Below are 25,475 nucleotides of genomic sequence, written 5' to 3'. Positions count from 1 at the left end.
ATAATTAGTAGTTATTGAAACTTTATTTTAGGGAACTATTTTGTTAAACATGTCTATACTTTCTTCCAACAAAAGGGTATAGATTTTTCAGGGTTTAATCAAAACATACATTGAATCATACATAACTTTTTTCTGGGTCTGCTTAAACAATTAAGAACAGAATGGAGGTTGGCAAATTTTTCCATAACAACCAGAAAGTAAATTTTTTGCACACCAGAAGGTGTCTGTCATAACTGCTCAACTCTGCCAGTGTAGCATGAAAGCAGCCATAGAAAAAGTAAATAAATGAATGTGGCTGTGCTCCAAAAACACTTTACTTACAAAACCAGTCGACGGCAGAATTGGTCCATGGGGAAGAGTTTGCCAACCCTTGACCTAGAACGATGTGATTCATTAAACTTCTCTTGAAATAGACGATTGTGTTAAAAACAACTAGATTCTATTTCTATGACTGAAATTTATGAAGAAATAAATCAGTGAGCAATTCAACTCTGCTTCTGATGTAATTACATAAGGGAATGGACCAGTGAGGAACAGGGTTACTCCTGGTCGACAGAGGAAGGGGCAGAAACAAAGAAATGAGCCTAGTCAAGACTGAACTTGCTGCTGTGCCCACCTCAAGAATGGTGTCGACCAGTGATTAGGAAAATTACTCTGGAGCTACTCTACCTGGCTCTGCCCTTTGGCACATTACTGAACATCTTTGTAAAATGGAATAATATTAATAATAACAATATTAAAGATGTTAAAAAGTTGTTTTAATATTGAGAGAGTTACCACATTTAACATGCTTAAAACAGTGTTTGGCATACGACAATGTGCAGTAAGCGCTCAAACATCTTGTTCAGATATGCTTTAATCCATCCTCCCTCATGCCTGCCAGACATGGACTCTAGGAATGGGAGGCCCAGGATATTTTTATCAAATGGGTGTCATTCATGTTGCATCCATTTGATAGACATGTCCACTGTGGAAAAGAAAAATTTGACATGAAAAAGTGTAGAATCATGACTGCGACAGCAGTGGGATGAAATTGGTGCAATTTTTAGTTTTCATTCTTGTCCATTTCATCGAAATGAAGAGGATTCATTCCTCTAAGACTCTGGTATTACGACTTTGTTTTACTGGTTAAGCAGAGTTAGCAGGCTAGGAAAAATTAAAATAGGCTTTCTGTAAATTTGAGAAACCGGCCCATCTGCAGCAGCACGTGGGAAACATGTAATAATGAATTATGCATGCCAGCCTGCTGCCAGGCTCCTTCACCCTCCCCAGAGCTGCTCTGCCTGCTGTCCAGCCAGGGACCAGCCAACTCACCCAAACTACATCCTACATACATGCTGCTCTACGATGTCTGCAAACCATGAGCTACTGAGGTTGCTGTTGCATTGCTCCTGCTCCGGACAAACACAAACCTTTCAGGATAGTGGGGAAAGTGGAGTTCTAGAGCTGCAGCAAGAGCCTGGGTTCAGCAGAGAACCCAGGGCAAGCTGGGAGAACAGTTTTTATTACATGCCTCCAAGGTGGTACCAGGAAAGAAGAGACCATCTGCTGCTGCCACAGGCAGTTCTGATCCAAGTATCAGGAGGTAACAACATCACCCAAGACTTGAGCCCAGATCGGTTGTGAGCTGACTGTACAACATAGAGCCAGTCAATTAAATTTCCTGTTTTCTGTCTGACTATGAAACATGCAGATGTAATTGTTACTATCAAATTCACAAGGTTTGAAAAAATGTACATAAAAGTGTTTTGAAAAATACAAAGTACCATACAAATGTATGGTGTTATTTCTTTTATGGGAGATGGTAGAAATCCATGTCACTTTATGGAAATTTCCAAATTCGACTGTCTATGTACCTGTTATAATAAACATTATCTGTATTCATCACCATCAATTCTATAAAGAATGATGTTGAGTTTTATTTTAACTCAAAATGATGAATCTCTTCTGATCATTTGTTTATACGTGATCGCAGATCAAACTGTCATTCATGTTTGGGACACCATTCACGTTGTATTCGATGAAAATTTTTCTCCTTGGAGTTGATTTTGGTTTTATTTGCTCTAATATAATGTGAATCATTTCTCCTGATATATCTCCTAATTTCAAAAACTGAAATTAGCTTGTTTTCCTTTGTTAAAGCATACTTTTCAAAAAGGCATATGATATGAACACATCAGAGATTTATTTAAGCTATTAATTGATGAGGGGACTGGTAAATACTACAACCAGTTCAAAGGAGAATACAAGGAGCAAAGTCTTACAAAAAGACTAAGGAATTCTGAAACAAACTTGCAAAGGGATGGAAAGCAGTTCTACCTCCATGTACTAACCAATTGCATTTTACCAGACACTGTGCATTTCTAGAGTTAAGAATTATTTGAATTATTATTCATTTTCTCCAACTTATAAAGTTGCAAAATAGCTCACAGATAAAGAAAGGTGACAAGAAACTGAATGGGTGAACTAGATTTTTTTCTTTCCTATTTTAAATTATTTCAGTCTTTTCTGACACTTTTCTCTGAACCATTCCTGGAGATCTGAGTGTTGCCTTTATTCCATTCTCTAGAGCCTGATGCCTGGAGGGAGAGATAACCTAGGTTTCCTGACATTCTTGCTGAGATGTTAAAGAAACATTTTTCTGAGGTTCAGCAATACCTTTAGTTTCACTCTGGTTTCTTTCTTTTTTTTTTATTTCTTTTAAATTGATGTGAATTCTAATACAGAGGTAGTTCAAGTTTATCCAGATCCCTGAGTATCTTCAAGACCCTTTCAGGTTTCCATAACATCAAAATTATTTTTTTTACTAAAACTAAGACATTTGCCTTTTCACTGTGTTGGCAGTTGCACTCATGATACAAAAGTCACAGTGGATGAAACTTCTGGCACCTCGGGTCATGGCTGTGGCAGCGAATTGTATTCGGTCATTTTGTTCTACTCTGCTATGCATTCAAAGCACAAGCAGACACAAAATTTTTTCTTCATGTTGCAGGAAACAGATTCACTTTTAAAATTCTCTGTCCTTGTATATACAACTCTTTAATGTTCTATGTACAAAAGGGGAAGTATACATAAAGCAAGTCTGCTACATACTACACACTAAAGTATAATAACTGACTTGAGGAAAAATGCATGTGCATTTTTTTAAGTTGCTGGTTGAAGTAGCATTATGAAAACATGACTTGAAAAATGACTAAAAGATAACCTATGGTTATTCAGACTTGCATATTTTACAGATTTTTTTCTCAAAAATTAACAAAGCAAACCTGTTATTTCAAGTTAGGTATCTAACAATATTTGTTCACAAAGATAAAACTCAAGCTTTCTAAGAAAAATTAGAATTTTAGAAAATTTACCTTCTCTATAATGAGCTTCAGAGCTTCCCAATACCTTCTGATGAGTTCAGTAGTAATATCAATGAATGTGCTTTATTAATATATTATATGATAAAATATGTCAACATTTGAAAGATCTCTTTAACCCAGTGAACCAACATTTTTCAAATAGTCAATGCACGATGTTACAAAATCATGCACAGGTAGAATATCCATTCAAAATGCAAGAAAGACCAATGGAATTTTAATGTAACAGAGTATGTAAAGGTCATTAATATAGTTTCAGATTCCACTTTGCAACTAAACTTTAAGGAACTACCATTTGTCCAATTTGTCTGTATTTAAAAAGGCTTCCGTTACAACTACATTCTGTGTGAGGCTAGAGTTTGTATATTTCAACCAAAGCCAACAATTCACAACAGATTGAATACAAAAGTAGATATGAGAATCCAGCTGTCTTTTCTTAAGCATTACATTAAATATATTTGCAAAAGAATAGAATAACACTACTCCTCTGATTATTTCTTTTTTTTTGGAAAATATAATACTTTTCACAAAATATGTTTATTTAGGTAACATGTAATGGATTTTATTATTGTTATTTTTAACTAAACTGATAAATATTTAAAAACTTTCTCAGTTTTAAATTCAAATACAGTAAGTATCAAAAGATGCAAACCATGTAAACAAAAGCTTTTGGGGGCTTCTTGGTAGATTTTAAGTGTGCTAAAGGGTCCTTAGACCTAAAAGTTTGAGAACTACTGATTTAATATAATTTTCATTTTAAAATCCATGCACACAATGATTTTGCTCTAATAAAAAGAAAAACTTTCTCTCTACATATTCATCTATCCAGTTATCAGCCTTTGTATCTATGGAAGTGTTTGACGAATATTAATGCTAGCCATTTCTTTTTTTAATTAATTAATTTTTTATTGAAGTATAGTTGATTTACAATGTTGTGTTACTTTCAGGTATACAGCAAATTGATTCACATATATATGTATATATATATATTCTTTTTCAGATTCTTTTCCCTTATACATTATTAAAAACATTGAATATAGTTCCCTGTGCTATACAGTAGGTCCTTGTTATTTATTTTATATATAGTAGTGTTTATATGTTATTCCCAAATTCCTAATTTATCCCTCCCTACATTTCCCCTTTGGTAACTGAAAGTTTATTTTCTATATCTATGAATCTGTTTCTGTTTTATAAATAAGTTCATTTGTATCATATTTTTAGACTCCACATATAAATGATATCATATGATATTTGTCTTTGGCTTACTTCACTTAGTATGATAATCTCTAGGTCCATCTATGTGGCTGCAAATGAAATTATTTCATTCTTTTTTATAGCTGAGCAATATTCCATTATGTATATATATATATATATATGTGTGTGTGTATATATATACTACACCTTTATCCACTTATCTGTTGATGAACTTTTATGTTGCTTCCATGTCTTGGTTATTGTAAATAATGTTGCAGTGAACATTGGGGCACATGTATCTTTTCAAATTATGGCTTTCTCCAGATATATGTCCAGGCATGGGATTGCAGGATCACATGATAACTCTTTTAGTTTTGTAAGGAAACTCCATACTGTGCTCCATAGTGGCAATACCAATTTACCTTCCCACCAACAGTGTAGGAGGGTTCCCTTTTCTCCACACTCTCTCCAATAGTTGGCCATTTCTGAGGGTTGTAATTTCAGCTTTCAGTGCACTTTCACAGGTATTTTTTATATTGCTTGAGTAAAAAAACAACAAAATCATTATCTTAAATGTATATATTCACAAAAATAAATAAAAGTAAAGAGTAGAGAATGGGGATACGAAAAATTTAAAAATATATATTTCACAAATATCTGAGAATTCAGTAAATACATCATGAGAATTATTTGCTTTGATGATTTTGGATCAATTGGAAATCAAAAGAGAAAAAATAAAAATTGACCCTGTATTAATTTCCTATTGCTGCTGCAGCAAATTACCATAAACTTAGTGGTTTAAAACCACAGAAACCAGAAGTATAAAATGTATCTTATACAACTAAAATCAAGCTGTTAGCAGGACTGGTTACTTCCAGAGGCTCCAGAGGAGAAACTATTCCTTGCCTCTTCTGCCTCTTTCTGGCGGCTGCTGGCATTTCTTGGCTTGTGACTGCATCACTCTAATCTCTGCTTCTATAGTCACATAACTTGTCCACTTCCACTGTCAAATTTCCCTCTGCCTCTCTCTTAAAAAGACACGTGACTAATTTTATGACCCAACCAGGTAATCCAGGATAATCTCCCTATCTCAAAATCTTTAATTTAATCACACCTGCAGTCTCCCTTGCCATATAAGGTTAATATTCACAAGTTCCAACAATTAGGACATGAATATCTTTCGGAGCCATTATTCAACCTACTACAATCCCTTACTTCACATCATACACAAAAGTCAATTCTCAGGAGAGTGTAGCTCTTAAATAAAGCTTACTGAAGATGATGTAAGAGAATAACTTTGTGACTTTGAGGCAGGCAAAGATATCTTAAAGATGATACAGAAAGTACTAATCATAACCACAAAGGAAACAACTGGTAAATTTACCCATATTAAAATTAAGAACATATGTTCATCAAAATTGACCCCTAAGAGAATGGCCAGATGATCTACAAGATTGGAGAAGATATTTTCAATATATGTAGTTGACAAAGAGCTTGTTTGTATGCTCTTTTATGTGTATACATATATATGTATATAAATATTACATATATACATAGATATAACTCTATAATCAATAAGGAAAAAGCAAACAACCAAACAAAAATAAGAGAAAGACACACAAACCGACACTTCACAAAAGAGGATATCAAAATAACCACTAAACTATGAGAGTATGCTCAACTTCTCTAATATGAGGAAAACAAAAATTAAAGCCAGAATAATAAACACAGAATAGTTAAAATCTACAAGGTGATCAAACCAATTAATGGCAAAAAAAAAAAAAGGATCAGTTGACGTTCATATACTGTTAGTAAGGAGTTAAAACATCATTTCAGAAAACTGGTAGTGCTACTAAATTAATCATAGTCATATTCTGTGACAGAACAATTTAACTCCCGGTATATACAAAACAGAAATGTATGCACTTCAACACCAAAGACACACACAAGATTGTCATAGCAGCATTATTCATAAAAACCAAAAACAGGGTGGGTGGATTTATATCTATAGAAGAAAAAATAACTGAATTGTGAATATTCATTTAATAGAATATTAAAAAGCAGTAGAAATGAAGGGTGAATGCTATCTAGCAAACATATTATTGAGCAAAAGCAAATAGATGCTAAAGAACATATAAGTATGATCCCACTAATATAAAGATGAAAATCAAGCAAAACTATTGCTCTTGTTAAACATCAGGATCTCAGTTCCATTTGGTGGAGGGAAGAGGGGAGCACTGATCAATAGGAATTCTGACAATGCGAAATTTTTTTTTTTCTTAAGTTGGTGGTGTTTGTGTGAGCGGGTTCACTTTGTGAGAATTCACTAAGCTATATGCTTAAAATTTGTGTGATTTTCTGTGTGAGTGATACTTCAATTAAGAATGTTAAAAAAGAGAGAAATCTATGTACCTACAAGGACAGATATCTAAAATTTATTGTTAAGTGAAAAGACAAGTGAGCAAAGCTATTTATTATATTATTTGTTTTAAAAATAAAATTAGGGCTATACAAATATTTGTATGTGTATAAATGATAGTAAAGAATACCTCAAAGGGGGGTGAAGGATGGGCTGGCAGAAAGGGGAACGTTTCTCTTGTTTTTCTTTATATATTTCGTTACCATTTCAATTTTTTTGAGACATATTAAAATTAAAATAATTAATTATAATAAATCAAGTTATCAATAGTAGGTGCCAGGCACTTTTCATTTATTATCTTATTTTATTATCACAGTAATTCTAACAATTAGTTGCTCTCATTATCCCATTAGAACCTATTGGGAAACTGAGGTGGAAAATAGTTAAGGTCATAGTTATTAAGAAACAAAGTCAGAAGTTAAAATCTCATGTCAAGTTAATGCTGTTAATACTATGCTATCCTCAGCCTGTGGATAATAAAGTATATTTCTAGTATAGTAATTTTTACATTGAATAATTATCTAATAACACTCATCATCTCACTGAATGATTAATCCTTGAGAACTAAGATTGTGTTTGTTAAATGAATGATTGTTATTGAATAAAATGTAAATCTACATTAATCGCTAATTTAATGTAATATTTGTTCTTAAAGGTAATGAGAAGAATTTTGGACAACAGTTTCTTCATTTATTTCTTGTGGAAGGAAAGCCCACAGTTAAATACGGATGTGGAAGTTCTCAAAATATCTTGACTCTTTCTGCTAATTACAGCATTAACAGAAATGCATTCATCCCTATAACAATACGGTAAGTACCCCACAGTAGTTCCTTTAACTATAGTGCTGAGCCGTATTTTTAAAATGTTTTTTACATGTGTAATAGCCACCTAAATACAGAAAGAAAGAAAAAAAGGTCTCTCTGAAAATTGTTTTCCCAATCTCTTTTTTTTTTCATTTTAGTGAAATAAACTACAAATTTGATACCATCCAGTATCAATCAAATTGTAGACAAAATGAATCAATTTCTCTGAAAATATCTTGAAGCAAATAAATAGATTAAAGAATTGGGTGGTTCAGTTGAAATTAAGATCTAATTCAATTGTTCAACAAAATATCTATTGAGTGAAAAAAGCACCACTCTTAGGAAATGGAGGGGGGGAAACGTCATTAGCACAGAACAGAAAAAAGAAAATTCAGTAGAAAAAAATCGCATATTAAATGGAAATGTCTTTCTGCAGCATATAAAATTTTGGAAGGCAGTCTTGAAATTAATTCATGCTTCAGAATTAGGGAATCCCAAAAAGAGAAATGGCTAAATATGATGATCACATCCCAAGGGCACTACTGAAAAAAATTTACATGTAACAGCCAAGAATTTAAAATTGCTCATCAGTATAGCAATCTAGTGATAACGTTCTCCAAAGTTACTCTTTGTCAGTTAAAAATAACATTTTGTGTCTGACTTTATGTATTAGATGACATTTGGATAAGTTGGTCTGATCATCTGGAATCCTGGCTAACCTATGAAGGTTATATAAATCGAATAATCTTTCCCAGGGTCTGCATCAATCTGGAAATAAAATCAAAGAAATTGACACCAATCTGAAAACGGAAACTATTTACAGGCAGGAACAGTATCTTACTCATTTTTAATGTACTTAGCAGGGCATCTGACAGATTCTCATAAATGTCTGAATGAATGAAGAAATGAGAGTGTTTGGGATGGGAAATTCAGCTGGTTATGACAAGAAGGCAATGAAATTACCCTAAGGTAATGAAATTGTTATTCATAAATTAGGCTTACCCTTTTGGAACAGTGAGTTATGTACAGAAAAAAAAAAACAACTTTGAGAGCAATGGGCTTAACTCCAATTTCAATCATTTCGCTTACAAAGGCTTGCTGTTGATCACAGAAAAGGAGCCAGATGAGAAGGTGAATAACTTAAAACCAATTTAAAAGGCATTTCTTGATAACCTCATCATTTTAAGCAATGTCATCATTTTGTAAAAACAGTCTATTACATACGAAGTAATTTCTATTTTTGGTTAAACTTTCTTGAATGACTGATTTCAGGTTTTGCCTTTAACTAATGAGGACCTAGTCAGGCAGTCCTCAAACAAAACCCTCAAATCCTTAGGTAGCCTCAAGTTGAAAGCATCCTGAAAAAAATTACTGACACTTTTATTAAAACTGAAAACAAAGGACTTTGGATTAATTTTATCCAAAATTTAGAAAGTGAAATACAGTCATCTTTACTGATGCAAAAGTGTAAATCTGATTTGTCTTGTCAGCAATATCCTACAAGACCTCATGGTGACAATAGTTTGCATTAAAGGCTGACCCTAGAACTATATTATATATTATACATTACATATTACTTAAATTATTTAAATTTATATAATTTTAAAACATTCTATATATTTAAATTAAATTTATATAATTTTAAAACATTATAAAAATGTAAATAAATTAGTTTATATTATACATTACATATTACTTAAATTATTTAAATTTATATAATTTTAAAACATTCTATATATTTAAATTAAATTTATATAATTTTAAAACATTATAAAAATGTAAAATTAGTTAAAATAAATTAACTAAAAATTAATTTTAGAAAAGTTGAGTGCCCACTTGCTCTCTCAATATTTCTTAATTTTTGTCTCTCATTTTTTTTTTCTGTTTCTTCTGGGTTTTTTTCTCTGTTTTTAATTTTATTTATTCATGTAACAAATGTGTTGGGTTTTTTTTTTTTTTTTTTGTAGTACTATACTAAGCTCCTGGAATTCAATGTTAAACCAAAACAGACAAAATCCTAATTCTTATATAAAGTTTGGTGAGGCAGATTGACAAATAGTCACACTAAGGAGGAAATATCAATAATTAAAATTCGAGATGTGTGAGAAATTTTTTTTAAATGGTGCAAGGAAAACAAATTACAAAGTAGCCTGGCCTAAGATAAAGAGTCAAAGGAAGCTCTCTGAAAAATGGGTAGAGGTGGTGAACTAGGTAAAAACAAACAAGCAGAAACAGTCAAAGCAGTGGTGTAGGAGTTCCAGGCAGTGAAAAGAATATGAGGAAAGAACCTTTGGTGGAAAGAGCCACAGTATATTAAGGGATCCAATAGACTAACTGTGTATGGAACAGAGGAGCAGAGGAGGATGGCTGAGGATTGGAAGGTGAAGACTGAGGGTCCACCAGATGGCAAACACTGTAGGGCCCTATAGCTGGGATAAAGAATGATTGAAGGGGGCCACTTAGATGTCTGTTATATGTCCAAATAAGACATATGGTGGCTTGGACTAGGCTGGTGTCATACAGAAATTGACAGATTAAAAAAATAATTAGTGTTGGTGGCCAAGATGGCAGAGTGGGAAAACTCTGAGCTCACCTCTTCCCATTAGCAAAGAAAAATTCAACTAATTACAAAACAACTATTGATCAGAAAGACCAAAAGACTATCAGAAAAGGTCTTTTACAGCTAAAGATTTAAAGTACCACAAGGAAATGGGTAGGAGGGGCTGAGTCACGATAGAGTCAACACCCATTCCCATGTTTGGGTGGCCCACAAATAGGAGGATAGTTACAATTGTAGAGGTTCTCCCCAAGGAACAAGGGGTCTGAGCCCCACATCAGGCTCCCCAGACCAGTAGTCCTGCACCAGGAAGATGAGCCATAGGAACATTAGGCTTTGAAGACCAGCAAGGCTTGCATATAAGAGAGCCAGAGAGCTGTGGAAGATAGACTCCATTGTTAAAGGTGCAAACAAAATATCATACACTCCAAGACCCAGGGCAGAAGAAGTGATTTGAGACAAACCTGGGTCAGACCCACCTGCTGATCTTGGAGAGCTTCCTGGAGAGGCAGGAGGAGACTGATTCTCACCCTGGGGACATAGACACTGGTGGCAGCCATATTAGGGAGCTTGTTCTACCATAAGGACACTGATGCTGGCAAGTACCATTTTGGAATCCTCTCTCTAGCTTATTAGTGCCAGGACCCAGACTGGCCCACCAGCCTGCTGGCACCAGTACTAGGATGCTTCAGGCCAAGGAGCTGGTCTGGCAGGGACACAGACCCACCCATAAGCAGGCTGGCTGCCTTAGACCTTCTGAGCCTAGCCTCTCCAGGACTCGACCCCATGCACCAGCAGGCCAACACCAACTCTGGGACACCATGGGCCCCTAAGCCAGTTGCCCTGGGATATGGCCCTACCCCCCAGGGGGCTGACACAAGCTATGGGACACCCCAAACGCCACAGTCAGTCATGTCAGGAACCAACCTCTCACACCAGCAAGCTGACACCAGCTCTGAAAGAAGTAACAAACAACACCACAAATATACAAAGGATTATAAGAGAGTACTATGAACAATTATACACCAAACAAATGGACAACTTAGAAGAAATGAATAAATTCCCGGAAACAAACAATCTCCCACAGTTGAATCAGGAAGAAATAAAAAATATGAACAGAACAATTATTAGTAATTAAATTTAATCAATAATAAAAAACTTCCCAACAAACAAGAGTCCAGGACTAGACAGCTTCACAGGTAAATTCTGCCAAACGTTTAAAGAAGGTTTAATGCCTATCCTCAACTTCTTCTAAAAAATTGAAGAAGGGAGAATGTTTCCAAACTCATTATACAAGGCCAGCATCACCCTGATACCAAAATCAGACAAAGACAACACAAAAAAGAAAATTACAAGCCAATATCACTGAAGAAAATAGACAAAAAAGTCCTCAACAAAATACTGGCAAACCAAATTCAACAGTATATTAAAAGGACCATATACCACAATGAAGTGGGATATATCCCAAAGATACAAGAATGGTTCAGTACTTGCAAATTAGTCAATGTGATGCACCACGTTAACAAATTGAAGGTAAAAATTATATGACCATCTTAATAAATGAAGAAAAACTTTTTGACAAAATTATACATCCATTTGTGATAAAACTCTCAACAAGGTACGTATAGAGGGAAGATACCTTGATATCATAAAGGTCATATATGGCAAATCCACAGCTAACATTATACTCAATTGTGAAAAGCTGAAAGCACTTCCTCTAAGATCAAGACAAAGACAAGAATGCCCACTCTCACCACTTTTATTCAACATAATATTTGAAGTTCTAGACAAAGCAATCAGACAAGAAAAATAATAAAAGCAATCCAAATTAGAAACAAAGAATTAAAACTGTCATTGTTTGCAGATGGCATGATACTATAAATAGAAAATCCTAAAGACACCACCAAAAAAACAACTAGAACCCATCAATTAATTAGGCAAAGTTGTAGGATACAAAATTAATACACAGAAATCTTTTGCACTTCTATACACTAATAAAAAACTACAAAAAGAGAAATTAAGAAACAATCACACTTAAACAATTGTACCAAAAAGGATAAAATACCTAAAAATAAATTAACTAAGGAGATAAAAGAACTGTACCTGGAAAACTATAAGACACTGATGAATGAAATTGAAGATGATACAAACAGATGGAAAGATATACTGTGTCCATGGGTTGGAAGAATCAATATTGTTAAAATGACCATACTACCCAAGGCAATCTAAAGGTTCAATGCATTTCCTATCAAAACACCAGTGGCAGTGTATATAAGTCCATGCTACTCTCTCACATATGTATAGCTGATTCACTTTGTTATAAAGCAGAAATTAACACACCATTGTAAAGCAATTATACTCCAATAAAGATGTTTAAAAAAAGAAATATAAGAACTCTTTAAATGCATTAAAAATGGCATTTTCATAGAACTAGAACAAAGAATTCTAAACTGTATGGAAACATGAAAGACCCCAAATAGCCAAAAAAATCTTGAGAAAAAAGAACAAAGCTGGAAGTATCATACTCCATGATTTCAAACTTGTAGTAACAAAGCTACTAAAATCAAAGCAGTATGGTGTTGGCACCAAAAAAAACAAAAAACAAAAAAACAAAATCAATGGAACAGAATAGAGAGCCCAGAAATGAACCCAGGCTTACCTGGTTATTTAATCTACAAAAGAGACAAAAATAGGCAATAAGAAAAAGAACATCCCTTTAATAAATGGTGTTGGGAAAACTGGACAGCTACAGGCAAAAGAATCAAACTAGACTACTCTTTCACACCATATACAAAAATATTTCCAAAATGGATAAGACCTAAAACTATAAAATAACTAAAAAAGCATAAGCAGTATACTCGTTGACAGAGGTCTCAGTAATAATTTTTTTAGGTTATGTACCCTCAGGCAAAGGAAACAAAAGCAAAAATAAATAAATGGGACTGCATTAAACTAAAATGCTTTTACACAATGAAGGAAATTATCAACAAAATGAAAAGGCCACCTACTGAATAGGAAAAGATATTTGCAAATGATGTATCCAATAAGGGGTTAATATCCAAAATATACAAAGAACTTATAAAACTCAACATCAAAAAAACAAGCAATCTGATTAAAAAATGGGCAGAGTATCTGAATAGACATTTTTCCAAAGCAGACATATAGACATACAGATGGCCAACAATTATGTGAAAAGATGCCAAATGTCACTAATCATCAGGAATTTGCAAACCAAAACCACAATGAGATATCATCCCACACCTGTCAGAATGGCTATTATCAAAAAGACAACAAATCACACACACACACACACACACACATATACACAAAATGGAATATTACTCAGCCATTAAAAAAGAATGAAATTCTGCCATTTGCAGCAACACACTTGGGCCTACAGGGTATTACGCTAAGTGAAATAAGACAGACAGGGAAAAACAAACACTGTATGATTTCACTTATATGTGGAATCTACAAAACAAAACAAATGAGCAAACATAACAAAATTGAATCAGAGTCATAGATACAGAGAACAAACAGGTTGCCAGAGGGAAGAGGGTGGGGGTAGGATAGAAATAGGTGAGGGAGATTAAGAGGTACAAACTTCAAGTTGCAAAATAAATTACTTCTGAGTAAGAAATGTACAGTGTGGGGAATACAGTCAATAATTTGTGGTTTCCAGAGGCAAGGTATGGGGGAGAGGAATCGGATGAAGGCAGTCAAAAGATACAAACTTTCAGTTATAAAATAAATAAATGCTAGGGAAGTAATGTACAGCATGATAAATATGACTAGCACTGCTGTATGTTATATATGAAAGTTGTTAAGAGATTAACTCCTGAGTTCTCATCACAAAGAAAAATTTTTTCTATTTGATTAATTTTTTATCTATACAAGATGATGAATGTTCACTAAACTTATTGAGATAATTATTTCATGTTGTATGTAAGTCAAATCATTATGCTGTACACCTTAAACTCATACAGTGCTGTGTGTCAATTAGATTTCAATGAAACTGAAAAGAAAAACTAATTAGGAGTAAAATTGACTGATTAATACCAGAAGTGAAAGGAGAGGTATCAAAAATGAATACTCATCTTCTGATGTGCAACTAGATAGACTTTAGCAAACAATGCAAGGAAAACATTTTTCATAGAGAAGATTGCAAATGAGTTCAGGCTTGAGCATTGATGAGATTAGGTGCCTTTGGTACATCAAAGTGGAGTTTTCAAGTTGAATCTATGGATGTAACACTCAGAGGAGAGGTCTGGATGGGAAATATAATTTATGAGTCATCAGCATGCAGGTGGTAATTGAAACCATGAGTGTGGATGAACGTATAGGGTGAGTTGAAAAAATTGCCTGGTACTGAGTGTTGAGGAGCTAACATTTGATGACTGAGTAGAGGAATATGACATTATAAAAAGTATGAGAAGGAGTAACCAGAGGAATAGGAGGCAAACAAAAGGAGTGGGGTCAGGGAGAGCAGAGGAAAGGTTTATCAAATGCTCTGATAGTCCATTGGACGGTCCACATGATTCCATGCCCTGAAGGCATCATTCCAGGAGGATAGAGTAAGAAGCCAGACTGGAGGAAATTAAAATAACCAGTGTAGGCCACTTTCAAGAATTTTACTGTGAAATGTAAAAAGAGGTAAGGTGAGATCTAGAGAGAGGTGAGGGGTCAAGAGGAAAAAAAGTAAGATGAAAGAGACTTGAGCATATTTAATTGTCGATTGGAATTACTAGTTGAGGAAGGTGTTAAAACATAGAAAAATAAATAGTTGAGAACAGCAAGTCCCTTAGAAGTTTGGAGCCAGGAGATACAATACACATGAGTAAAGATTCCTGGCAGAGGGGAGAGAAAATGGAGAAAGACTTAGACATTGAGTCTTCTGATTTCCAACTTCCCATAAATCCTTTGGCTTGTGACTGCCTTGCTTTACCTCCATTTATCTAGTCGTAATTGTTCATGTCTCCTTCTCACTGTCTTGCATGCTCCACTCATCTCTCCATCCTTAACCAGGCATAATTTGGAATTAAAATTTTAAATTCTCACTAACAGAATTCTTTCTATGCAAAATCAGAACAGACATCTCCCTAAAAAGCATGGGAATTATGTTCCTTTTTCATAATATGAATGTTGATGGAATTTTTATTCCATATTTAAGAGTTCTTGACAATAAAATACCATAGCATAATTGATAACTTATTTTCAAAACTTAATGGAATCAGCTCTAAGGTAAACATGTAAAAGATGGCTTTGGTTTTTATTTTGTTGTGTCAGTACTTCCTCCTACTAAATCTGCATTATAGGAGATGAAAGGAGATGGCAGGGTAGAACAAACTTGAATAAGCCACTTGTAGTGATTGAAGTCAATTCAGTATCAAGATAGAAGTTCTTCTTAAATGAAATGGAGCAGAGATCACAGTTCTAGAGATACATTGTAATTCATACTCATGCACAGTTTTTCTTTCATTTCAACAAATTTTGAAAGGGATCACATAGAGAGAATATTGGTTTTCACAAGGGTTATTCTCCATTGGGGAAGTTCAGAAAAATTTTCTTACGATATATATTTTTTCTAAAGTTTCTGAAGTTTAAATTTTTCTAGTACCTTTTGTGTCTGTCATATACAAAAGCTAACGCATTATTCATTACTTTTTTTTTCCCTAAAGAACCCCCATGTCCTTTCCTCTAGGGAATTTACTGTGTTATCTGCATGTTTTAAAGCCACATAGCCTCTTCTACCTTCCTTATGTCCCGCCATCCCAAACGCCTGACAACATTCTCTCAAAGATTTATCCAGAGGTATAAAGTCATCTGTGTATATCTAAGGCACACTCTAATATCTAATAATTCATTTTGGTTAATAAATTTTAGGGTAGCCAAAGCCAAGTGGATGTTGGCCAAGAATTGCTTGACTGCCAAACTACACATCCCTGTCAGCCACTTTTTAGTATAGCAGGTCAGTGTAAAGGAATTCATGCTTGGTTTAAGACCAATTGAACAGAGGCTGGAAAAGTTTCTGTAGCTGGATAGCAATAACCTCAGTACTTGCAAAAATTCAAACAAACAACAAGTAAAACCATTGCAAGCATATTCATCACATTACTCTCCTAGATATTTGGTACAGAAAACAAAGTAAATTAATAAAAACTGCTGATGAGTTTTATAAATGGACTGATTTTTACCTCTTGTTTGATCTTATTAATTTCTATGAGATAAAAACCTCATACAGATAGATGTACATCTGTGTGTGTGTGTGTGTGTGTGTGTGTGTGTGTGTGTGTGTGTATCGGGGCATATTACTTTTTATTTATTTTATTAGCTCATTTCCCACAGTTGTTTGATCAGGAAAGTAGATAAAAAATTTATTATAATGCAATACCAACATTAACCTCAAAAGAATGGGAAGTAAAAAGGATTCTGAGTAGGATTGATTTCAGCTATAGTAAATGAAGAGATTTACTAGCATATAATTTATGAAAAATAAGAAAGGAAAAAACAACAACTTCTCATAATACCGGTATTTAATCATCAAAGGCCTTTCAGACAACTTTGCTCAAAATCAGCCTGCAGTGCTTTGCCATTTTCCCACATAAATTTTCTGTATTATAACTCAGCTGGTATTGACCTCTAACTCCATATACAGAATGAGCAGAGGACCACCCAAGTTCATGTAAGAAGAAAGAATATTCATAATGTATTGTCAGCTATAATTTTGTTGTTGTTGTTGTTGTTGGTACTCGGGCCTGTCACTGTTGTGGCCTCTCCCGTTGCGGAGCACAGGCTCCGGACGTGCAGGCTCAGCGGCCATGGGTCACGGGCCCAGCTGCTTCACGGCACATGGGATCTTCCTGGACCGGGGCACCAACCTGTGTCCCCTGCATCGGCAGGCTGACTCTCAACCACTGCGCCACCAGGGAAGCCCCCGTCAGCTATAATTTTGAGAATAACTCAAAATGTCCTGTATGTTTCTGATTTTGTAAAATATGCAAAACTTTTTCACATGTTTCTGATAGTTAATATTATACAAACTAAGGATTGCATACATTTATCTTAGAGCCAAGAAACTATGAAATGGTGAGAACCTTCACTTCTTGAAACAGATGATGAATTTTGAACTGTGCTAAATCTATAAGATATTAGATTTATTGATAAACATTGCCATGTCTATATGGAAAGTTTGGTAAGCTTTTTATCTTAAAATGTTCAAACTTCATCACTTAAATATTAATTTAATTTCTTTATCTTTTCCATCAACTCCTCCATATGGTATTTCTTAGAGGAAATATAGGAAAACTGGAGCTTAATATGGGAAATACACCATAATACTTTATTATTATATTGCATTAAGTACATGAATACATAAACTTTGCTCTTGCTCTTTTATTCATACATAACACATTAATCATACATAATATGTCCGTCCATACATAACATACATCAATACAAGCTGGACAGCAAGTTATAATGCAGTTTATTTGTATTTAATTGTGAACATCGACTGTAAAACAAAAATTTCTTCCATTAAGTAAGTTTAAGAAAATCTTTAAAGAATGTCTGTGAGTCTAGGAGTTGGTGAAAGAGAATTTAGATTATTGCATAGACTCTTCTGTTAACATTTGCATGTATCTTGAGAAACAAGGATGTTAAGTATTAGTTTGGTCCTTGGTGATGCAAAAAGAGAACTTTCTAAGCAAAGATATCAAAATTTGAATGTGAGCCTGAGTCTTCACAGTATGTTCAGTGTGATTAGTCTATATAAATTTAGTTTAATATAAAAAATTTCAAGTGATTGTTTGACTATGTAATCAGGTTTGTTCTTCTTAATTGTGCAATTCATTTCAAATTATCCAAATGAAATGGCTATTAGCAAAGTTACAACAGTGAAAACTCAGGCCCACAACACCTCATCTATGGTGTGTTAAGATACCAAGACAGACCAGGGAACTGGTTGACCCTCAAGTCCTGATAGCAGCACAAAGGCTCCACTGAGGAAGAGTGGAGATGCAGTTGTCAAGTACATCTATAGCACGGAGTAGGAAACGAACTGAATTTTGAAGAAAGATTAAGAATTTACCAGGGGGGCAGCAGATGGAAAAGGATCAGCAATGGCATCACGTTGTGTAGAGTAACAACGTTGCTCATGTGGAAATTGTATGGAGATGAGGTATAATGAGGACATAAAGTTCAAGGTGCCAGGATGTTTACCTCTTCAGCAAATTGTCATCAAACATCATAATTTCCAATGCAGAGAATCACAATAAATTAAAATAAAATGCAGGAAATTCTTTTGAGAATTAGCAATGTACACTGAGGAAGGCTTCACACTCTCTTCATCCTTTACTGCCAGTGGTAGATTTCTCCGACTTTCAGAAAGGGTTACTGAAGAAGTTTGAATTACTCTTGTGTGGTGGCACAGTGTAGAGCAAAATAGACTTCAAGCCCTAAAAGCCTTCTGCCTGTGTAATTCTAAAATGTGTCTTCTATATCATGTTAGGACAAGATTATATAAGAAAGTAAGAGGAAGGAAATGAAGACTTAGGGACAAACTGAATATAGGAATTTAGGCAGAAAAGCAGTAATTAATAGTGTAAGAAAACACTTTGCCACATAGGGCAGTTGAATAAAGGGATTTAACATGTTGAAAAACAAGATTCATGAGGAAATGTTGAGGGATTGTTTGTCATTAAGTGAAGGAGCTGTGATTAAAGATATAGATTCATGCTGCACCTGTTTTCCAACCCACATCTGTGGGCCCCGTGTTCTAATTGGCACCTATAATCGTGGTTAAGACAGTATTTGATTACTGCCTTAAAACAACTACCAGGAAACATATTTTACCTTGAAAATTCTTTAAATCCTATTCATAGTGGTAGGACTCAATCTTTAACAACATATTTATCTTAATTAATTTCTTTAAACAATTCTTACAGAGTGGATTAAAAATATAGACAATCTTATTTATTTTAAAAAATGGCCAGCCACCTAGCTTGCTAATGAAGTTAAAGAAAACTACACCAGCTTCCTCCTCAACAAATTGCCCATGACTTCATCAACACACTGAATAAAAGAAGATATATATTGAGATAAAAGGTTTCACAATTTAAAACCTGTGAACTCTGTTCCACCAAACACAGACTCATTTAATTAAGTTTGTGTTAGTTTAAGATTTTTGAAGAGATTTACTAAAATTTTTAAATTTATTTTAAATTTATTTAAAATTTAAATTTATTTAAAATTTAAAATTTTTAAATAGCTAGGCACTGGTACTGGAGCCAAAGTGTTGCAACTCTATAAATATAGCACAATAACTCAATATTTCTTCAGATAATTTATTCTAGTTCCATCATGAGACACAGTAAACTCCTGTTTTACAGTATTTGATACCAAATTCCATCCTGGTCCCTCCCTACTTTTTTTTTTTTTTTTTTTTTACCATCTTTATTGCAGTATAATTGCTTTGCAATTGTGTGTTAGCTTCTACTTTATAACAAAGTGAATCAGTCATACATATACATATATCCCCATATCTCTTCCCTCTTGCGTCTCCCTCCCACCCATCTAGGTGGTCAGAAAGCACCGAGCTGACCTCCCTGTGGTATGCGGCCGCTTCCCACTAGCTATCTATTTTACGTTTGGTAGTGTATATATGTCCATGCCACTCTCTCACTTTGTCTCAGATTACCCTTCCCCTTCCCCGTATCCTCAAGTCAATGCTCTAGTAGGTCTGCGGATTTATTCCTGACTTGCCCCTAGGTTCTTCATGACCATTTTTTTTCTTTTTTTTTTTAGATTCTATATATATGTGTTAGCATACCGTATTTGTTTTTCTCTTTCTGACTTATTTCATTCTGTATGACAGACTCTAGGTCCATCCACCTCACTACAAATAACTCAGTTTCCATTCTATTTATGGCTGAGTAATATTCCATTGTATATATGTGCCACATCTTCTTTATCCATTCGTCTGTCGGTGGACACATAGTTTGCTTCCATTTCCTGGCTATTATAAATAGTGCTGGAATGACGATTGTGGTACATGACTCTTTTTGAATTATGGCTTTCTCAGGATATATGTCCAATAGTGGGATTGCTGAGTCGTATGGTAGTTCTATTTTTAGTTTTTTAAGGAACATCCATACTGTTCTCCATAGTGGCTGTATCAATTTACATTCCCACCAACAGTGCGACAGGGTGCCCTTTTCTCCACACCCTCTCCAGAATTTATTGTTTCTAGAATTTTTGATGATGGCCATTCTGACCAGTGTGAGATGATATCTCATTGTAGTTTTGATTTGCATTTCTCTAATGATTAATGATGTTGAGCATTCTTTCATGTGTTTGTTGGCAATCTGTATATCTTCTTTGGAGAAATGTCTATTTAGGTCTTCTGCCCATTTTTGAATTGGGTGGTTTATATTTTTGATATTGAGCTGCTTGAGCTGCTTGTAAGGCTTGGAGATTAATCCTTTCTCAGTTACTTCATTTGCAAATATTTTCTCCCATACTAAGAGTTGTCTTTTCATCTTGTTTATGGTATCCTTTGCTGTGCAGAAGCTTTTAAGTTTCATTAGGTCCCATTTGTTTATTTTTGTTTTTATTTCCATTTCTCTAGGAGGTGGGTCAAAAAGGATCTTGCTGTGATTTATGTCACAGAGTGTTCTGCCCATGATTTCCTCTAAGAGTTTGATAGTGTATGGCCTTAAATTTAGTTCTTTAACCCACTTTGAGTTTATTTTTGTGTATGGTGTTAGGGAGTGTTCTAATTTCATACTTTTACATGTAGCTGTCCAGTTTTCCCAGCACCACTTATTGAAGAGGCTGTCTTTTCTCCGCTGTATATTCTTACCCCCTTTATCAAAGAAAAGGTAACCATATGTGTGTGGGTTTATCTCTGGGCTCTCTATCCTGTTCCATTGATCTTTATTTCTGTTTTTTGCCAGTACCATACTGTCTTGATTACTGTAGCTTTGTAGTAGAGTCTGAAGTCAGGGAGCCTGATTCCTCCAGGTCCGTTTTTCTTTATCAAGATTGCTTTGGCTATTCGGGGTCTTTTGTGTTTCCATACAAATTGTGAAATTTTTTGTTCTAGTTCTGTGAAAACTGCCAGTGGCAGTGTGATAGAGATTGCATTGGATCTGTAGATTGCTTTGGGTAGTATAGTCATTTTCACAATGTTGATTCTTCCAATCCAAGAACATGGTATATCTCTCCATCTATGTGTATCATCTTTAATTCCTTTCATCAGTGTTTTATGATTTTCTGCATACAGTTCTTTTGTCTCCTTAGGTAGGTTTATTCCTAGATATTTATTCTTTTTGTTGCAGGGGTAAATGGGAGTGTTTTTTTTTAATTTCACATTCAGATTTTTCATCATTAGTGTATAGGAATGCCAGAGATTTCTGTGCATTCATTTTGTATCCTGCTACTTTACCAAATTAATTGACTAGCTCTAGTAGTTTTCTGGTAGCATGTTTAGGATTCTCTATGTACAGGATCATGTCATCTGCAAACAGTGACAACTTTACATCTTCTTTTCCTATTTGGATTCCTATTATTTCTTTTTCTTCTCTGATTGCTGTGGCTAAAACTTCCAAAACTATGTTGAATAATAGTGGTGAGAGTGGGCAACCTTGTCTTGTTCCTGATCTTAGTGGAAATGGTTTCAGTTTTTCACCATTGACGACAATGTTGCCTGTGGGTTTGTCATATATGGCCATTATTATGTTGAGGCAAGTTCCCTCTATCCTTACATTCTCGAGGGTTTTTATCATAAATGGGTGTTGTAATTTGCCTAAGCTTTCTATGCATCTATTGAGATGATCATATGGCTTTTCTCTGTTGGCCTCGTAGAATGAGCTTGGGAGTGTTTCTCCCTCTGCTATATTTTGGAAGATTTTGAGAAGGATAGGTGTTAGCTCTTCTCTAAATGTTTGATAGAATTTGCCTGTGAAGTCATCTGATCCTGGACTTTTATTTGTTGGAAGATTTTAAACCTCAGTTTCAGTGCTTGTGATTGGTCTGTTCATATTTTCTACTTCTTCCTGGTTCAGTCTCGAAGACTGCATTTCTATGAATTTGTCCATTTCTTCTAGGTTGTCCATTTTATTGGCATACAGTTGCTTGTAGTAATCTCTCATGATCCTTTGTATTTCTGCAGTTTCAGTTGTTACTTCTCCTTTTTCATTTATAATTCTATTAATTTGAGTCTTCTCCCTTTTTTTCTTCATGAGTCTGGCTAATGGTTTACCAATTTTGTTTATCTTCTCAAAGAACCAGCTTTTAGTTTTATTGATCTTTGCTATCGTTTCCTTCATTTCTTTTTCATTTATTTCTGATCTGATTTTTATGATTTCTCTCCTTATGCTAACTTTGGGTGTTTTTTTTTTTTTTCCTCTTTCTCTAATTGCTTTAGGGGTAAGGTTATCTTGTTTGTTTGAGATGTTTCTTTTTTCTTAAGGTAGGATTGTATTGCTATAAACTTCCCTCTTAGAACTGCTTTTGCTGCCTCCCATAGGTTTTGAGTCTTCCTGTTTTCATTGTCATTTGTTTCTAGGTATTTTCTGATTTCCTCTTTGATTTCTTCAGTGATCTCTTGGTTATTAAGTAGTGTGTTGTTCAGCCTCCATGTGTTTGTATTTTTTACTGATTTTTTCCTCTAATTGATATCTAGTCTCATAACATTGTGGTCAGAAAAGATACTTGATATGATTTCAATTTTCTTAAATTTACCAAGGCTTGATTTGTGATCCAATATATGATCTATCCTGGACAGTGTCCCATGAGCACTTGAGAAGAAAGTGTATTCTGTTGTTTTTGGATGGAATGTCCTATAAATATCAATTAAGTCCAACTTATTTAATGTGTCATCTAAAGCTTGTGTTTCCTTAATTAGTTTCATTTTGGATGATCTGTCCATTGGTGAAAGTGGGGTGTTAAAGTCCACTACTATGTTTGTGTTACTGTTGATTTTCCATTTTCTGGCTGTTAGCACTTGCCTTATGTACTGTGGTGCTCCTATGTTGGGTGCATAAATATTTACAATTGTTGTATCTTCTTCATGAATTGATCATTATGTAGTGTCCTTCTTTGTCTCTTTTAATAGTCTTTATTTTAAAGTCTATTTTGTCTGATATGAGAATTGCTACTGCAGTTTTCTTCTGATTTCTATTTGCATGGAATATCTTTTTCCATCCCCTCACTTTCAGTCTGTATGTGTCCCAGGTCTGAAGTGGGTCTCTTGTAGACAGCATATATATGGGTCTTGTTTTTGTATCCATTCAGCCAGTCTATGTCTTTTGGTTAGAGCATTTAATCCATTTAAATTTAAGGTAATTATAGATATGTATGTTCTTATTACCATTTTCTTAATTGTTTTGGGTTTGTTATTGTAGGTCTTTTCCTTCTCTTGTGTTTCCTACCTAGAGAAGTTCCTTTAGCATTTGTTGTAAAGCTGGTTTGGTGGTGCTGAATTATCTTAGCTTTTGCTCGTCTGTAAAGGTTTTAATTTATCTGTCAGATCTGAATGAGATCCTTGCTGGGTAGAGTAATCTTGGGTGTAGGTTTTTCCCCTTCATCACTTTAAATATGTCCTGCCACTCCCATCTGGCTTGCAGAGTTTCTGCTGAAAGATCAGCTGTTAACCTTACGGGGATACACTTCTTTTTATTTGCTTTTCTTCCCTTTCTACTTTTAATATTTTTTCTTTGTATTTAATTTTTGGTAACTTGATTAATATGTGTCTTGGCATGTTTCTCCTTGGATTTATCTTGTCTGGGACTCTGTGCTTCCTGTGCTTGATCAACTATTTCCTTTCCAATATTAGGAAAGTTTTCCTAATAAACTTTCCTAAATTTTCCTGTAAGTTTTCAACTATAATCTCTTCAAATATTTTCTCAGTCCCTTTCTTTTTCTCTTCTTCTTCTGGGACCCCTATAATTCGAATGTTGGTTCATTTAATGTTGTCCCAGAGGTCTCTGACACTGTCCTCAATTCTTTTCATTCTTTTTTCTTTATTCTGCTCAGCAGTAGTTATTTTCACTATTTTATCTTCCAGGTCACTTATCTATTTTTCTGCCTCAGTTATTCTGCTGTTGATCCCTTCTACAGAATTTTTAATTTCATTTATTGTGTTGCTCATCAGTGTTTGCTTGCTCTTTAGTTCTTCTAGGTCACTGTTAAATGTTTCTTGTATTTTCTCCATTCTATTTCCAAGATCTTGGATCATCTTTACTGTCATTATTCTGAATTCTTGTTCAGGTAGACTGCCTATTTCCTCTTCATTTGTTATGTCTGGTGGGTTTTTACCTTGCTCCTTCATGTGCTGTGTGTTTCTCTGTCTTCCCATTTTTCTTAACTTACTATGTTTGGTGTCTCCTTTTCGCACGTTGCAGGTTCATAGTTCCCTTTGTTTTCGGTGTCTGCCCCCAGTGGCTGAGGTTGGTTCATTGGGTTTTGTAAGCTTCCTGCTAGAGGGAACTAGTGACTGTGTTCTGCTGGATGAGGCTGGATCTTGTCTTTCTGGTGGGCAGGTCCACGTCTGGTGGTGTGTTTTGGGTTGCCTGTGGCCTTATTATGATTTTAAGCAGCCTCTCTGCTAATGGGTGGGGTTGTGTTCCTGTCTTGCTAGTTGTTTGGTATAGGGTGTCTAGCACTGTAGCTTGCTGGTCGTTGAGTGGAGCTGGGTCTTAGCATTGTAATGGAGATCTCTGGGAGATTTTTGCCATTTGATATTACATGGAACTGCAAGGTCTCTTGTGAACCAATGTCTTGAACTTGGCTCTCCCACCTCAGAGGCATAGCCCTGACCCATGGCTGGAGCATCAAGAGACTGTCATCCACATGGCTCAGAATAAAAGGAAGAAAAAGAAGAAAGAAAGAAAGAAAGAAGATAAAATAAAGTTATTAAAATAAAAAGTAATTATTAAGAAAAAATATTTTTAAATAATAAAAAAGAGAAAGAAAGAAGAGAGCAACCAAATCAAAAAACAAATCCAACAATGATAACAAGCACTAAAAACTATACTAAAAAAAAAAAACAAAAAAAACAGACAGACAGAACTCTAGGACAAATGGTAAAAGCAAGGCTATACAGACATAATCACACACAGAAGCATACACATACACACTCA

The 25,475-nt window shown here is 34.6% G+C and overlaps 1 protein-coding gene across 2 annotated transcripts in view; it reads left to right on the top strand.

Annotated features, from left to right (window-relative positions):
- The window catches only part of EYS (eyes shut homolog), a 1,767,714-nt gene that overhangs the window by 1,393,212 nt on the left and 349,027 nt on the right, over positions 1–25,475 (top strand). For both annotated transcript variants that reach the window (XM_024133056.1, XM_024133057.1), the window contains exon 31: positions 7,631–7,784. In XM_024133056.1, the coding sequence (XP_023988824.1) occupies positions 7,631–7,784 (154 nt within the window). The remainder of the gene's footprint in view (positions 1–7,630; positions 7,785–25,475) is intronic.

Source organism: Physeter macrocephalus, chromosome 10 (assembly GCF_002837175.3).
Source record: "Physeter macrocephalus isolate SW-GA chromosome 10, ASM283717v5, whole genome shotgun sequence".
Taxonomy (NCBI): domain Eukaryota; kingdom Metazoa; phylum Chordata; class Mammalia; order Artiodactyla; family Physeteridae; genus Physeter; species Physeter macrocephalus.
The sequence above is the reverse complement of the archived record's forward strand: the minus strand, read 5'-3'. Positions and strand labels throughout refer to the sequence as shown.